General features: G+C 45.0%; 1 protein-coding gene across 3 annotated transcripts in view; it reads right to left on the reverse strand.

Annotated features, from left to right (window-relative positions):
- Positions 1 to 9,535: 9,535 nt before the first annotated feature.
- The window catches only part of Ccdc180 (coiled-coil domain containing 180), a 64,083-nt gene continuing 56,173 nt past the window's right edge, over positions 9,536 to 17,445 (reverse strand). For 2 of the 3 annotated variants that reach the window (XM_005382852.2, XM_005382853.2), the window contains exons 33-38: positions 16,118 to 16,278; positions 15,400 to 15,537; positions 14,778 to 14,889; positions 12,029 to 12,134; positions 11,180 to 11,315; positions 9,536 to 9,704 (exon numbers count right to left, since the gene is read on the reverse strand). In XM_005382852.2, the coding sequence (XP_005382909.1) occupies positions 9,573 to 9,704; positions 11,180 to 11,315; positions 12,029 to 12,134; positions 14,778 to 14,889; positions 15,400 to 15,537; positions 16,118 to 16,278 (785 nt within the window). In that variant the 3' untranslated portion in view covers positions 9,536 to 9,572. Of the gene's footprint in view, positions 9,705 to 11,179; positions 11,316 to 12,028; positions 12,135 to 14,718; positions 14,890 to 15,399; positions 15,538 to 16,117; positions 16,279 to 17,445 lie in introns of those variants that run through there. The other variant, XM_013513250.1, reaches the window with a different exon arrangement.

A 17,445-nucleotide genomic window follows, 5' to 3' on the forward strand; every position in this document is an offset into this window, starting at 1 on the left:
TGTTGTTTGACCTGGGACGTAACTCTTGCTAAATTTGGAGGTTGCACAGAACTCTGAAGCCCTTTGACTCTGGTTCTAGACTTAGATTCCCTTCAGTGGCAGAGTGAACCCAGATGAGATTGGGGGCATTTAGCATGGTATGGCCATAGACCAAGTTAATTCAATAAGTAGCCAAGAGCCTTCTCTTGAGGCTGTTTGACCAATTCTTTCTCATCAGTGGTGCTTCAGGCTCGCAATGTCTGCCCCAGGCAAATTTTGGACGTTCAGGAGGTCATTTTTGGTTGTCACAGCGATCAGGGCCACCTCCTGATATTTAGTGTGCCAAGGTTGGATGCTTACTGTCTTTCTCCCTTATCAGAGACATTTCCCTCATCTCAACCAACATGTAAATGTTTTCTCAGTGATTTATGTAGATGACAAGCCTGTCATATATAAGCACAAATAACTTTTTCCATAACTTTATAATGAATTTTTTTTTTTGTGTGTGTGTGTGTTTTGGAGACAGGGTCTTGCAATGCAGTTCAGGTTGGTCTTGAGTTCACTCTATAGCCCAGGCTAGTCTCAAACTCACAAGGATCCTCCTGTCTCAGCCTCCTGAGTGCTGGGATTACAAGCGTGTGCCACCATGCCCGGCTCTTTTGTAATGAATTTTTATGTAATTTTTTTCTATGTAGATTTCATTACAAAAGAGTAAATGAGGGAGCTACCAAATATTTGTCATAAAAGGAGAGTGCTGTGTCATAAAGGTTCACATGATAAACTGAGCAAAACGTTGTAGTTTACACCAATGGACAAGGGGATACACATACTTATCCTTATTGGAATTCTTCATTATCCACTAAAAATGACCTTTCTTGCCCTAGTACTCATGTCAGTTGAGCAAGTTAAAAATCACCCTTTTCAGGAATCTTCTCAGAGTTAACTAACATACCCCCAAATTATATCTTCCCCACCCTAAGGATAAGAGATAATCTATCTTCCTTAGCTTCCTCCCAATTTTTCCTATAGCCCCTCACACTTAACTTGCTTTTGTTTAAAACTGGAATCCTTGTTTTCAGCAGCAATACCCTTAGAACAGGATGCTTCATATTTGTGTTTAGGGTATTCTAACCCCTGAGGGCTGGATGTTGGCTACGAAGAACTCACAAGCTTTGGGCCAAAGTAAGACAGGAGGGATTTTCTTCAGGGTGAGAGTTCTTAATCCGAGACTGATACAGTAGGTCAGCACTAACCTGGCTTTCCCCTCCCTCTGTACAGTTCATGTTCCAGAACATGTGTTTGAAGGTTAAATTATAAACCGCTTGTAAGTGTCACTGCAATTATCAGAGCTCTGCTTACAAACAGTAGATACATCCGCAGTGTATGACTGCAGAGCTCCAGCACCTGGCACATGCAGGCTTGCAATAAATATTTGCAGTGAATAAATAAGTGAGTGAAAGGCTCAAGTCCATCCATTTTTCCTCTCCCATGCCACCCTACTTGTACACCTGATGAATAAAATAGAAGACTTAAGAACAAAGAAAAGTGTATAAAAAGCATAAAGACTGAGAAAAACTTTGACTATTATCAAAACCTCTGTGAAAAGCATATACTTATAATATGGATTAGCAAATACTTAGCACCAAATCTGGGTAGCAATTGTAGATTGGTATCTTTGTCATCTTGGAATTATAGGCATCACAGCTTTGGTGCCTTATAAATAACACAAATTTGTTGCTTACCTTTCTGGATGCTGGGAGTCCAAGATCTGGGTGCCAGCTTGATCAGGGCCTGGTGAAAGCCCTCTTCTGGGCTGCGGACTGCCAGCTTCTCCCTCGTATCCTCATTTAGTGGCAAGAGTGCTGCAGGGCTTCTGAGGTCTCCTTTATAAAGGCACTAGTCCCATTCATGGGGACTATACCCTCATAACTTAAATCATCCTGCAAATGTCCCACCTCCTTTTTACATCATGGTGGGAGCCTGAGACAGGAGGATCACAAGTTTGAGTCCTGTCTGCACAGCTTAGTGAGACCTTTCTCAAAGTAAACAAGGAAAGCAGACTGGAGATGTAGCTCAGTGAGAAGGCCCTGTGTCTTGGTTACTTTTCTCTCGTTGCTGGGACAAAATATCTGACCCCCAAAATGAAGGAAGGAAAGGTTTATTTTGCTTACAGTTCGTGGAACTTACAGTTCAGTCTGTACTTGGCAGATTATAAGGCAGAGTGGCACATGGCAGAGAGCTACAGCTCAGGGTGGCAGACATGCAGCAAAAGCAACTAGCATAGAATGGCCTCAAGCACCCTCTTCCTCTCCCTTACATATGCAAACTATCCACCCCAGGGCGGGTGCAGCTCTCACACCCATCAAACTCTAAAAGCCTACCCTGTGACCGCTTGAGGCTTTGGGGGGACACACAGATTCAAACCATAACACCCTGGGTTCATCCCCAGTACTGGAGAAAAATCAACTGTCTAAAACACAGTCAGTGAGAAAAATGAAGCCATGGACAAAGAACTAAAGGAAATAATGGAAATAATATATGAACAATGAGAATATCAATAAAAATAGAAATTACAAAAAGGAACCAAACTAAAATTCTGATGATGAAAAATATAACTAGCATAAAAATTTCACTGGAAGCATTCAAAAGCAGATTTGAGCAAGCTGAAGAAAGGACTGTGAGCTTAAATATGTGTAGGTTAAAATCGTCTACTCTGAGGAACTGAAAGAAAAAAGAATGAAGAAAAGTAAACAAATTTTAAGGGGACTATAGGCTATCAGGAAGTGGATCAACGTACATATAATGAGAATTTCAGAAGGGGAAGAGAGAGAAAAGGGAAGAAAGACTATTTGAAGAAATAATGACTGAAAATCTCCAAAACTGACGAAGTTACTCTATAGAGATTCAGTTTTTACCAAGATTTCTAGGAACATGACACTTGCCTAAAAAGCCCCTTTTATAAAATAGCAAGGGGTTTTCTTAGGTCTCCTTCCAAGGTGTTAGTGGAGCAAAGACAGTACTCTAGTTCCAACCATGATGCTTGGAAATTGAAAGCAGATTCTACTCATATCCTGGGTGGGAGCAAAAAGTTGCTTTTCTTTCCCCCTGTGAATAAATAAACACCAAGAAAAGTGAAGCGATGATAGGTAAACAAACCTGATTCTTCTGAAAATAACTCCATCTCCTCCTCTTCTTTTTGGACTTTAGTGTGGGGAGAGAACACTGGTAATTTCCACAGTTGTCATTCTCCCCTTAATTATAAGTACAGAGACTCCATTTTATTCAGGGCTGAAACTCACCAAACAAAAAGTCTAAAATTTCTAACCTCTCTTGAAGCTAAAACTGATCAGACTATGTTTAGGGCACTATAATATGAAACAGAAGTGTGGGACTCTGGGGAAGCTTCCCAGATGGAAAAGACACATTGGAAGAAGCCCCTCTACCCTGTCCTCTTTTCCTCTGCTCGCCCTTTGAAATGCTAGCCCAGGCTGGAGTTCTAGCAGTAACTTTTGATGCACCCAGGACCCAGCTCCATTGACAACTATGATGATGTAAACCATACATTAAGATGCTAAAACAGAAGGGTGGCTTGTGAACTTCCATTGCATTCGGTCCAATGTCAGTATTTCTGCTTGTTTCTGTAGTTCCTTGACATGAAAAAGAAAAACAACTCTCTCCTGTTCATGTCACTGTTATTTTGGAGATTATAATAACTCATGTACCACAGAATGGTGTTTCAGTCAACAATGGACTGCATACATAATGGTATTCTATCAGATTATAAAGGAACTGAAAAATTTCTACTGCCTATGATGTAGCCATTGTAATGAGTATCCTGGTGCAGCACATTACTCACATGTTTGCAGTAATGCTTTTGTAAACAAACCTGCATTGCTGGTTCTACACAAACATAACACATACAATTATGTATGGTCATAATATTTGGTAATGATAATAATGCTACTGTCTTATGTATTTATTGCACTATACTTCACATTATTAGTTTATGTTATACTCCTACTTATTAAAAGGTTGACTATAAAACAGTATGCCATGTTACACAGACAGCAGCCTAATATATCTTATGCTTACCATGTCTCTTGGTTGCATTGAGGGAACATATCCCCATTCTTAGTGACACATAACTGTATATATGGTCATTCTAATACTAACCGAAGTATAAGGTTTGCCACTATGTGACCTTGGACAAGACACATGCCTTCCCTGGGATATCTCCCTGTGAGAGCGGTGATAGGGGCAGATGTAGTGTCCAGGTGTATGATTCTGAGACCGGCTGCTTTTTTCTGGCCAACATCAAGCCCTCTCCTATTGGAACAGCAGCTCAGATTTTTTTTGAGCTGGGAGAATACTCCTTAATCACCTAGGGCTCAAGTGAGGTTGACACCACTTCCTGGCCCCTGTGGTGAGCCTGTGACCAAGGCCTAGCAGGTGTGGGGATCAGAGCTGGTTGTCCAGACCACCTTTTCCAAGATGTGCAAGTGCAGTGAGGGAGGAACTCCCCAGTATGTTCTTTTTGGTCCAGATGCAGAGCCCCAGCCCTAGACACTAGGTCTGGTATCCCCCAGCATCCGTGTGAGTAAGGGAGCCTTCTGTAACCAAGTGAGCTTGAGACATCTCACCCCAATTTCTCATCCTGGGTTGATAGAGCCTGACACTGCATCTTCACTAAGCACACACTTAGGCAATTCCAAATCCAATCTTTCATTGTACATTTGGAAAACTGAATCTCAGAAAGAGACAGGGAGTTCCCTAGCCCTGCTATAAGGAAGTAGTATTCAGACTTCAAGCAATGTCCAGGGGCCCAGAGCATGGGCGGGGGGAACTAGGGTTCCTGAAGGTCCCCAGACAGTCTTGAGAGGACAGCAGCAGTATTCTGAAGTCTGCTGCTCTTGGGACCTAGATAGAATAGGAGGAGCTTTTTCTTGATGTGGATAGGGGCTACAGGAAAGAAAGCCTCCCTCTCATACAGTGTAAACTGGGGTGCTTGGAGGAGGTGACCCGAAAGTTCCCCATGCTCAGAAAGTGTCTTTTGGTATGAATTCTCTGTCAGTGGCTTGCTGTGCTCCAAGACTCTGGGAAAATACTTTTCACTCTCTGGAAGTCATTCAGAGCAGCAGGAGGATGAGAGCTTGGTGAATGAGGACTTGCTACAGGGCAGAAGGAGCCATAGCAAGGGATCCTGAATCTATGTGAGCATGAGTTTTGGGAGGCATATCTAGTATAAACCACAGCACTGTGATTAGAACCATGCTGAGGTGCCTCATCCTAGCCTGCAGAGTGGTAGCATCTACAATGGCTTGCAGTGATCCCGTGGTACATACAGAGTGTGGGGCCCAGAGAAGAAACTCATCCTTGGGTCCTTGTGGTCCTCATCTGGAAGTGGGGCGGCGGGGGGGAAGAGAGTCATTGTTTTGGCTGAGGTAAGGATGCCTCCTGAGTGCACTGGACATTCATTCCAGGGAATGCAGGCAAAGACTGGACAAGGGAGGTACCTAAGTCCCTCACATTGCTCTTGGAGGCCTCAGACCCTCTCCTTTGCCCCCATGGGGCCCTCAGAAGCACTGCCTTGGGGTCGCTGAAATGTGTGTGTGGTGTTCCTATCTGGGGTTGTGGTGCTGGGGGGGGTGCAGGCAGGAGCTGAGTGAGAGCCATGCAGAGGTCACTCTGGCCGTCCTCTTGTCTCAGGCCCAACCGGCACCTGCTGTTATTAGTGATTATCTCCAGAGTATGAGCTGGTGAGAAGTGGGAGGCAGATCTCTGTAATCTTTCCTGTTACTCGTTCAGCAACCATGTGCTCCTGAGCACTAACTCCCTGCCAAGTACCCAGATGGGCCCACTGTGAGGTGCTGAAAACCGCCAGGTGACCATTCAAGTGGAGTTCACAGTCTGGAAGGGGATGAACAGAGCATGAAAGCAAGTATACGTGAAAGACAGGAGCAAGAGCTACAGCAAAAACCATGCAGGGTTTGAGGTAGGGGTGGGGAGATACTGGGTGGGAGGATGAGAAAGGCCTCCCGGAGGTGACATTTATGCTGTGACCAGAACAAATGGGAACCAGACCTCTACAAGTTTGGGGACAGTGCATCAGGGAAAAGGCACACTGACCCAGGACTGGCAGACAGAGTTTGGAGGAGGAAGTTAGAAGGTAGCCAGTGTGTTTGAGCCTGGGAAGATAAGAGAGGGGAGGGAGGAGCGTGGCAGGGCTGGAGCCCATGACCCGGGGGGAGTCTAGGTTAGTTATCTGTTCTTCTTATAGCATGAACACTGTTACAGTCCAAATACTGAGTATCTCATGGTTTCTGTGGACCAGGACTTCAGGCACAGCTCCCTTGGGTATCTTGATAACACTCAGGTCTCTCAGGAAGCTGCAGCTATGGTCTCTGGACTATGGGAGGAATTGCTCCTGAGCCCCGTATTCACAGGGGTACTGGCAAGATCCAGCATGGACTGAGAGCCTGAGTTCCTTACTGTCTGTTGGCCTGGGTGCTCCCTGCTGCTCTCTGGATAGTCCTTTACCTAGGGAAGCACAGAGCATGGACCCTTGCTCTCCCCTTAGAGATTATGAATAAGAAGGGGCAAGGAGGGGAGCAAGGGGAGGAAGAGAAGGTAGGAGGAGGAGAGATGAAAAAGGAAAGAAGAAACCCAGGAGAATGCAAAAGGAAATAGACAGAATTTTTGGTAATTAAATCTTGGAAACTGCAATAGACTGAATGTTTGTGTCCTCCGAAAGCTGTATTATGAAATCTCAATTCCTAGTGGTATTAGGAGGTGGGGCCTTTGGGAAGTAATTAAATTATGAGGGTAAAGAATTAGTGCTCTTCGAAATAAATCAAACATACATGTGCAAGCACCGCATTATTTCTCTAGTGTAAAGCCTGAAAGAGTTAATTTAATCTAGGAGATATGATAGACATTGAGAATTGATAGGAAAGCACTCATAGGTAAAGGATAACTGGGATATGGGAAAAGAGAAGGGAAAGAAGGAGAAAGTTTGTATATATGTATATGCAGGATAGTTAACACAGGTGTTCTACTGTCCTGTATTTCCTTGCTGAAAGAAGCTGTCAATGAGGCATTGGTTGATTAGCTTTGTATGTCTATATGTGTTTTCATGAGAAACTACATTGAAGATATCAATATGTAATACAATAAGCATTGTTAATTCCCTACCACTCTGTTTGTAACTCTGTAATGTCTGTACTGATCCTATGCTATTTTGTAAAATGTTGTTGGTCTGTTAGTATTTTCCTCCTTTAATTTCTAAAATAATAAAAAAAAAAATAATTAGTGCTCTTATTTGTTTGTTTGTTTGTTTTCTGTACCAGGAATTGAACTCAGGACCTTGCGCTTGTCAGGCAGACACTTACACCACTGAGCTATATCCCCAGCCCTTAGTGCTCTACTTAAAGGGACACCAGAGAATTCTCTCCTGCTCTTTCAGCCCTGTGAGGATACAATGACAATTGGCAGTTGGCAGCCCAGGAGAGAGACCTCTCCAAACCTGGGCCAGGTTGGCTGATCCTGATCTGAGACTTCCAGCTTGCAAGACTGTGAGGAATGAGCTTCTATTATGTATGGGCCATCCAATCTATGCTGCTTTGAATAGCAGCCCCAGTGAAATGGCATCCTTTCATTTTTGCTGTATTCTGAATCAAGTCATTACTAACCAGTCATTGCAGGCTGTTGTGGATACACCCAATGAGCAGAACAGGATGAGGCTCTTAGGTCTGATTCTAATCACAGTGTTATGATTTATATCTGGATGACCTCCAAAGCCTCATGCACTCAGGCAGGGCTTTTGGGAGGTGATCGGATCATGTGGGCACTATACTCATTGGCCTTAAGTGTTTCTCTCCCTCTCTGGCTCCTCCTTTCCCACTCTTCCTGGCTGCCATGAGATGAGAAGCTATTCTTCTGCCATGCTCCTGTGCCATGCTGTTCTACCTCCGAGCCAGTCAACTATGGACTGAAATGCAAGACTAGGTCTGTCCTTCTTTAAGCTGTTGTGTCAGATATTTTGTCCCAGCAACAAGAAAGTGACAGACACAGTGGGAAGCCACTGGAAGGTTTTATGCTATGGGATGACAATATATACATTTCTTTCCATTTCAACCACCCTGTGGGACAAAATGGAAAGTGGCCCAGAGGGGAAGTAACTTTTCAAATATCACACTGGTAGAATTCAGGAAGGTTTAAAGTTGTATTCTGTGCCCTGCTCATTCTTATTAGTTCTTCCAGCTCTATGTGCGCTTGTTACCTGTGACACCAATTCATGGATTTGTAAGTTGGATCTCATGTATACTTGGTGGCGTCCCCAGGAAACCACTGTCAGTGTGATCCCCACTGTGCAGGTTAGGAGACAGGCCCTAAGGAGGCTAAGCAAAAGGAGGCTGGCTCCAAAACAGCTCTGTGTTCCCAAACCTGGGGCCCTGGATATATTTAAGTCTCTCAGGGATGTTAAATCATGTAGGTAAGAGCTGACACTCAGGGGTGGATAAGCAGTTGCTAGGTCAGAGAGGGTATTATTGAAGGAAGGGACCTAGGTGATGGGACCTTGAAAAAGCCACCTCACTTCGGTGGTGATAGATCCCAAAAGAATTTGGAACTTGTAACCAGGTACCCACATTCCAGAAATGGCTTCCATGCAGCTTACTTGGCCAAAGATCTTCAAGAGAGCAAAATGTTTTCCTGCTGTAGCCTCCGTGTTCTGCGGCTCTGGTCCCAGGAACAAGTGAGAGCTTTTTCATCGCTGCAGACATTGGCTTAGCCCTCTGTTCTGAAGCTTCCAGCTATTTGGCACAAGGTATCTGAAGGCAACACAGGGCAGCCCTGGGCAGGTTCATCCAGGCCAGGCCAGAACTGTGATTCTCCCTGAGCAGCCACTCCTCCCTCTCACCGTGTGTGTGTGTGTGTGTGTGTGTGTGTGTGTGTGTGTGTAGGTGGGAGTGTGGCATGGGATGAGGGCTGAGTCCTTGGGCTGGAGTAGGTTGTGAAGCACTGGGACCCTGGTGCTTGGGAACCTTGTCATGGCTCAGATTATGCCTAGAAGGACAGGAAGGTGAGTGCGGGGTGGAGCACATCCTTCCGGGTTTCCATCCTGTGCCTGCAAGCCTTCATCTCACTTCTTCTCTCCCTGAAAGCCCATGGAGATATCCTCTGTGCCTAATCTGGGGAGCAGAATTCCAAATGGGGTATCCCCTAGCAATGGCCAGGCAGACCCCTCACACCTCATGGCCCAGCTGCAGGAAACTGCCCTTTCATAACTCTACCCAGAAGAAATGAAAAATGAAATTCCAGGCATGCCTTTGGAGAGTTATTTCCTTTGAAGCTCTGGTATCTATTTTAAGTAACCAATTCCTAATACCTGCCTTTTTTGCTGACCATGTGGACATCCCCTTTCATGTCTGTTTTCCTCACTGGAAGTGAATTCCATGTGGACTGGCACTATGCCATGTCCTGTCCCTGATGAAACTACAGTACCTGGCACAAAGCAGAGATGTATAAATGGGCAGACAAATGGATCAAAAGACAGAACTGTTCACAAACATAACTTTACTTGAGGCAGGGTGGGGTCACTGGTACAGGCCCTGGATGGTGTCCAAGGAGCGCTTCCAGCTGTCTTTCCAGCGCTGAGCCTGCTTCATTTGTATAGCATTGTCATTGCGGATCTTCTTCAGCTCCTCTTCAAACAGTGCTAAGTATTTCTAAGGAAGAAAGGCATCAGGAGGGATCAGGTGGACAGACTCCTGCACTCTGCTCCAGGAGCACTATAACTAGCTGGCAAGCAGTCTGAATCCAATGCAGGACCAGCAAGAGTTTCCATGAATTCACCCAACAATCCATTGGGTAGGTGTTTTCTTTCCCTCATTTTATAGATGGGAAGATTGAGACTCCAAGCCTTGGCTGGGGTCACTTGACAAGAAGGGGCTGGACAGGCACTAGGACCATGTCCTGCAGAAGAGCCTCCTGGAGCTCAGGAATCCTGGCAACCTCCTGAGGCTTAGCCCCTGGCCTCCACCCATGGTTGACCTCAGTGAGCAGAGCCACTCTCTCTGCCCAGAAGCTGGGGAAGTGCCAGCATCGATTATGTCTGGCTCTCCCAGTCCCAGAACCAGCAGATCTGCAGGCAGGACAAGACCTTTCTTGGCATGGATCTTTAGAGCTACAAGGTCCCTTGACTGGTGTTATGGTACATGTCTGCATGTCCTCCCAAATCCTCATGCAGTCATGGGGCAGGCTTCCCCAATTTGTGATTGATCCATGGTTCAATGCTGGGATTATAGGTGTGAGTGCTACACCTGCCGTGGGGCAGGTAGTTTGCATACAATGAAAGGGAGGAAAAGAGGCTGCTTGCCGCTGCTCCTCCTTTTGGCTCTTATTGCTTTTGCTGTCTTCTGCAGCCATGAACTGTTGCCCTCTGCCATGTGCCACTCTGCCTTGGAGCCAGCTGAGTATGGACTGAAACCTCCACAAACTGTGAGCTAAACAAACTTTTCCTTCCTTAATTCTAGGTGTTGGGTATTTTGTCCCAGCAACAAGAGAAAAGTAACCAAGACAACTGGGAAGTAACATCTGGGAGTTGCCTCCCTTGTCAGGCAGACTCAGAGGGATTTCACAGGCAGTGGGATCAAATCCTGGCTCTGCCACCCTGTCATGGCATAAAAGGACAAGTGTCTTCAGGCAAAAGTGTCCTTGTCAATTAAATGGAAACCATCATTCTACCTCCTCCTCCGAGGATTCAGGGAGATGCCTCATGTTAACAACGGAAGATACTAGCAGGTGCTTAGGTGCTTAGCCCTCCTGCTATCACGTCCCCACTGCAAAGCCACTGCTGCCATCACCTCCATGCCTGTCTGCCATATTCTTTAGCTCACTCTACTGCCCCTCAGCAAGGATTTTCTTCACGTGGGTAGGTGTCCCTCAGCTGGGCTCCCACAGCGGCAGGCTCAAACTTAGACCCATGCTAGCACTGGCACCAGACACAACCCTGGCTCCCATCTTTGTGTCTGAATATCAATTGAGTGTTGAAACCTGTGGCTTGGGAAGCATTGATGTGTTTGTTGTCTGCTCTATAGGGTGTAGTTAGGATGCTCAGTGGTGAGCAGCTCCCTTCTTGCTGAGGCAGCCACGCTGAGCTGCTCTGCGCTCCCGGGGACACACCCATCCCACCCAGTCTCACCAGGTACACTGCATTTCGGGCTTCCACTGCAGCCAGGTGGCCCAGGGTGGTCTTGGAGGTGGTTATTGAGGGTGTCTTCCGAACAAGAATCTTGTTTTGGATGGTGGCTTCAGTGGGCTTGATGCCTGGCCACTTCCTATAAACACACATTTGGCTTTATTATTCAAAACCCACCTGCTCAACAATTGTCATGGCTTTAAACAGCTTCATAAAAAGAAAAGGCCGGGCTAAGCATTCAATGTTCCACTCTTTAAGTTCTGTTTTGTATTTCTATACTGTTGTAATGGCTCTGTGCATAGTCTTGGGTTCTGTGTGGGGAAGTGAAATGCCATACCTCTTTCTGGGCCTGTTTCCCATCAGTCTACAGTAGTCCTGGCCCATTTTCTCTACTACACTGTAAAGGTCACTGCTGGCAACATATGTGGGCAAGTCATTGCTTTCACATTCTCGGAGCACAGGGGACAGGTAATTTGACAGTTCTCATTACATATGACAGACAGCTGGAGTGGTTCACACTGCCCACAGTGACCAGAGGGTATGCCTCTCTCTGGGACTGGCCTCCCTTTCTTTCTGGATTTATAGGATGAGCCCTTGTCATGTAAACTCATAGTTCCTGAGCTCTTAGTTTGTGCAGGGTGGGGGGACTCTGTGGTCAGCCTCATCTAACTTTCTCTTCATAAAACCATATGAGGTGTACTGTCGTGTCTACTTCACAGATGAGGAAACTGAGGCTCAGAGTAAAATGCCTTTCTGAAGTCAGGTCTGTCTGAGATTAGAGACTGAACCCCTAAGTATCCCCTGCCCAATGCCCAGCAGATACAGTCATTTATTGCTGCTCTGGGCTCTCACCTGCTCCCACGTTCGATCAGAGGCTTCTCACTCTCTTCCTCCAGGGAGAGCTTGGCCAGTCTCTTCCGTATAAGGATTGACATTTTCTGTTTGGAGGGCTCCATCCCTGATAGGGAAGAGGGGTTACTGACTGTGGCCTTACCTACAGCCTGAGATCAAGGGGTATCCGTGTGTGGTAACATTGAGAGTTAGGAGAGCTCACTCCCAGCCTCCTCCCTGGGGGTCTTCAGTGGCAGGCAGAGCCCCCTGACTTCCACTGAGAGGCTGGTGCACCAGACAGGCAGCTGGGGCAGAGATGGTAGTAGGAATCACTGCAGAAGTCTGAGGAGTGCTCTGGGTGGTTCCTAATTCCAAATCCCTGAGCTGTATGTTCTGAAATTCCCACAGCTCATGCGAGCCCCCAAACACACTTTGAAGAAGCTCAGATGCTTTCTGAATAAGAGCATCTCCCAGAATAAACACATTCAGGCTTGTTTGTTGAATGTCTGGCTTGCTGACCCAACCTGGTATATGCTTTTATGACAAGGAGAGGACATGCTTTTGTGGAGTGAGGACCAGCAAGCAGGAGCCTCCCTGACTGCACCTTTGACTGCTGTAGATGGTAGAGCCAAGCAGCTTGGCGCAGAAGCCTGAGATTAGAGCAGGCAGAGACTTCCTAGGGTCTGGTGCTGGGGATCCTCCATGCTTAGCAGTTCCAGGCGAGGCACCACAATGGGCTCTGCTGCTAGCTCAGGTGACTGTTCTCAGGAGCTCTCAACCACCAGTGTCTCTGCTGGTCGTGCATTCCCAAAGAGACCTCTGATACTGGAAAGTAGCCAACACCTCAGAAGTATGTATGCATTTTGACCCAGAAACTGCAAGCTAAGGGCTTGTTGCCCCAAAATGATGATGCATGGTTGCAGAGATTCTCTTTGGTGCAATTACAGGAGTGAAAAGTTGGAAATGGCCCAATGTGCAGCCGTAGAAAATGAGTTGGTCAATGACAATGCTTGTTGAGTCACAGTGCATAGCAACAGAAAATATTCACAGGACAGCCAGCCCAAGGTCCACCCAAGCAGGATCCAGTCACACACATCCACAGGCCCTGCACCCGGGTCTGTGCCTGCACCTATGGGGAGGGGAGGCTCTACAAAGAGGGCGAAGGTCACTGATTTCTGGGTAGAAAGAATGTGTTCTTCACTTGCTTCTTAGTTCATACTAAATTTCTTACTTAACTGTAACAAACATTTATGGTGTTTGTAATAAAAACTTTTAAAATAGAATAGATTTTGATTACTTTTAGATTAGTAATGAATGACATTGAATATATGATTTTAATCGTATGTTTATAAAAGTATTATAAAAATTTAAACATCACTTAATGGTGGTGTGTGGGAGTTAGAAGCTTCCCACCATCCCACCCAGCAGTTATCATCAGCAGTTTGGCACCTATCCTGAGGCTCTGTCTCTCACACAGATTAGTGTAAACATCTGTGAGTATGTATGTTGAAATTCTATATGTTTTTTAAACATGGGATAACAAACATGTCCTCCTTGTCCATTTGTCTTTTTACATACAATCCTTCCTTACATCCTTCTACATCAGCACGTACAGACCTGCCACTCCCATTTTAAGAGCTGCACAGTATTCACTTAAATATCTGCACCATCTCTTATGCTTCCAGTCCCTTATGTATGAATACTGGTGCTGTTTCTAGTTCTTTGCCATTTCAAACAGTGGTGCAACAAATATTCTTAAACATATATCCTGGGAAGAATGTGCAAGCATTTTTGTTGTATACATTCTTAGAATTAGAACTGCTAAGTCAAAGGCATACACATACAAGTTTGTGTGTGTGTGTGTGTGTGTGTGTGTGCGTGTGTGTGTGTATGTGTGTGTGTGTGGTACTGGGACTTCAATCCAGGCCTTCACAGTGAGCTTCACATTGCCACTAAATTGTCTAGGCTTGGCTAGAACTTGTAATCCTCCTATCTCACCCTCCCATACTACTGAGATTCCAAGCATGCTGGCCACATGCAGAATTTTCATGGGACCTGACAAAATATTCTCCAAGAAGGTAGTTAGCAAGATATGGTCCTACAAGATACCTGCTAAAGATCCCTTAGTGGCCTCTATTTCCTACGTTCTCAGCATGGCTGGTTGCCCTCAAAGTTAAACCCTTGGCAGTCTACTGTTGAGAAATGATATCTCACTAACGTTTACATTTACATTTTTCATCATCAGTGAGGGCAGCATCTCTTAATCACTGGCCACACAACTGCTTCTCTTTTAAAGTACATGTCTCCTTTATTTTTTGGTCTCCTTTTTAAAAATGTGACTGGTGAGAGTTCTTTGTACCACAGAGAGAGTAACCTTTTCTCTGGTTCATAAGTTGTGAGGAATACGTTTCCAATTTGTGGTTCATTTCTTCATATTTGACATTTTTCTGTTTTTGTTTTGGCCTCAGAGAAGTGCCAGCTGTTTATTTCATGGTTTTTGGTTCTCATGCCATACTTAGAAAATTTGGCCCTAACCCCCAGCATATGAAAATATTTACTGTTAGGATTTCATTTATTCACATATAATCTCTGATCCATCTAGCATTTGCCTTTTTAAGTAAAAAATTATTCTTAATGAAAACCAAATCAATCTCCTCAATAGAGAAATTGTTTTACCCTGGTGGAGTTGGAGGAAAGTAGACACCTCTTACCTCCGCTAGCTGACCTCTCCTGACCCCCTGGGACCAGAGCACAGGCCTGGGGTGCTTACTTGCAACCTGGATGTCATCCACGGTAACCACTTCATCCAGCTGCAACAGAAGCTTCTCGGTGAAAGTGGCTAAGCTGGTGATGAAAAAGTGGCCGTACTTCCTGGCATATTCCTGGAGGAAAGGGCCAAGCATGGAGTTGCGGAGAGAACTTCCCTCCAAGGCCAGATGAGTGACAGCTGGGTTGGCACTGTAGAGCGGATGTGGACCTGCCTGCTGGTGAGCTGAGCCCAAAGCAATGGTGCCCGTTGTCTCAGAGCTAACCAGCAACTGGTCCTCAGAGTGAGGGGCCTCTCCCAAGCGCTGATTTAGGTTGAGGATAAGAAATAATTCAGATATGGACAACGAACACACAGACATTTCACTGAAGAGGAAATAAAATTAGATGTGGAGTGTGAAAAAATTTCAATTACTAATTTTTTAAACAATTTAGAAATCCAAGAAATGTAAAGTAAAACACTCAATTATGACCATTTTACCTCCAAACCCACCCACTTTCATTTCTGCTTTGAACCAGGTGACAATCAAAGGCCATGCTTTGCCAGTGGCTTTCCATCAGAGCCATCTTTCTACAGGGAAATGTGGCCCTCAGAACCCAGACTGGGAGTGTACAACACCACTGACCTCTAGCCTTTCCCTGGTCATCTTGATTGCATTGTTCAGCTCTTCCTGTCTTTTCTTTTCTGAAGCATGTAGAGACTTCATTTGCTGGAGATTCTGGGGATGTCCAAGATTTGGCTGGAGCTTCTGGGCATTTTGATCCTTCAATTAAATAATCCAGAATTCAGCAGGGATTTTGACCCAGACTTGAGGTCAGCATCAAACTTCCCAGGTCTATGTATTGTGTCAATCAAGGCCATGACCAGACAAATGTATCCTATGACCTGGGTTATGTGAGGGACCATGGGTGGGCAGAAGAACAAGTGGCAGAGAGGACAAGATGGAGGCATAGGTAGAGCTAACTCGGAGGCTTGCAGAGAAGATGATCTGAGCATCTGCCCCAGCACAATTGGGGCTTTGTTCCAATAAAATCAGCATAAATCATGTCCCATGACTCCAAGGACCAGTGTGAACAATCATTACTGATTACAATTACCATGACTCCACCAAACCCGGTAGACCTTCCCACTGAATCCAGCAGAGTTTACTGAATGTCTGCTATGAGAAGTTGTTAGTTCAGTTCTGATTTCATCAATGCCTTCTGTCTCTTAGCCCCCATCTGATAATCCCAAGCCCAGCTCATCTCCTTCTCTTGGACTTGGCTGCCCATGACCTGCCTCTATTCTGAATTCCCAGCATCCCCAAGTCCTGGAGTGGAACTGGCTGGTCCTGGGTCCCTAACCTTCCTTCTCTCCAGCTGCTTTTGCTGCTTTTCAAACTCTCTCCGGATGTCTTTCATGGTGGTGCAAAACTTTTGCCAGTGCTTCTCCTTGACATTCTCAGTCACCAGCCAGCACACCTTGGGCAGCAACTCCTCAAATCTCTTCATCTGGACTCGTAATTCTGCAGGAATTGAGGGTAGAAAAGGAAAGGACAGAGTAAAACCAAGTTGCTGAATTGATCTCTCCAACAAAGACACTTAGTGATAGACACTCAGAATCCCAAAAATGGTGCTGGCTGAGACACACACTTCTTTGCTCTTCGGACCTCGTGATAAACTTCCTACTTCCTTTTGCACATGTGCCAACTAACTCCCAATCCCCTCAAGATACGGCACATTGCCTGCCCATATTAACTCCACCTCTAGTCCAATCTAATAAAATCCCGTTCCCCAGCTCCCTCCTCTGAGGGTCCTTGCAATCTCCTGCAACCCTCCCATGCCGGGAACAAAGGCTTGTTTTATGTATCTCTGTCTCTTGCTCTCTGGTGTCAAACCTAACACTTAGCAGTTTCCCAAAGGGAAAACTTTGGTCTCCCACATCAGGACTCCATCAGAAGAGTCCTATAGTCAAACTAATTAGAAAATATTGATTAGAGATACTCTGCTGCCTTCTCAACACATTTAAAATGCATCATGTTTTCAGTAGTTCTGGCAATTTCTCTATAATCTCTTTTAAATAGGGCCTTGATCTAGTCTCCTCTCTCCTTTTGTATCGCTAATAGCCATATGTTAGACCTATTCTTAAATTCATATCTTTTTACTTCTCTCCCATATTTTCATCTCTTTATCTTTCTGTGCTGCAGTCTGGATATTTTCTTTGGATTTAACCTTCCAATTCACCAATTTCACTGTCAGCTGTGGATAACCTGGTAGTAAAGCCATTTCTAGCTTTAAATTTTCAAGTCTTAATTTTTCCTCTTTTCAAAGTTGTATTTGATTCTGTTTTGTATCTACTTTGTCATTTTAATAATCTCTTGCTCCTTACACTTTCAATTCCCTCTATTATTTAACTATTATAATAAGTACACTCACTATTTTATATTGTGTTTGATAATTTTAACATCTGTGTCTCTTGTTTGAGGTGCTTTATTTCCTTGTGTTTACATGGGTTTTTTGTTATTGTTTGTTCATTATGGTGAACTCTGATTCTGGGAATTTTATTTGTGGGGAATACTCTGAGGTCTAAGTTGAAGGTGGGTTTTCTAGAGAAAATTTTAAGGAATCTGTTGCAGCAAGTTTTGGATGCTATCAACTCAAGATCATTTTAAACTAATGTATCAGTCAAAGAT

The sequence above is a fragment of the Chinchilla lanigera genome, unplaced genomic scaffold (assembly GCF_000276665.1).
Source record: "Chinchilla lanigera isolate Chin_1 unplaced genomic scaffold, ChiLan1.0 scaffold00018, whole genome shotgun sequence".
NCBI classification, from domain to species: Eukaryota; Metazoa; Chordata; class Mammalia; order Rodentia; family Chinchillidae; genus Chinchilla; species Chinchilla lanigera.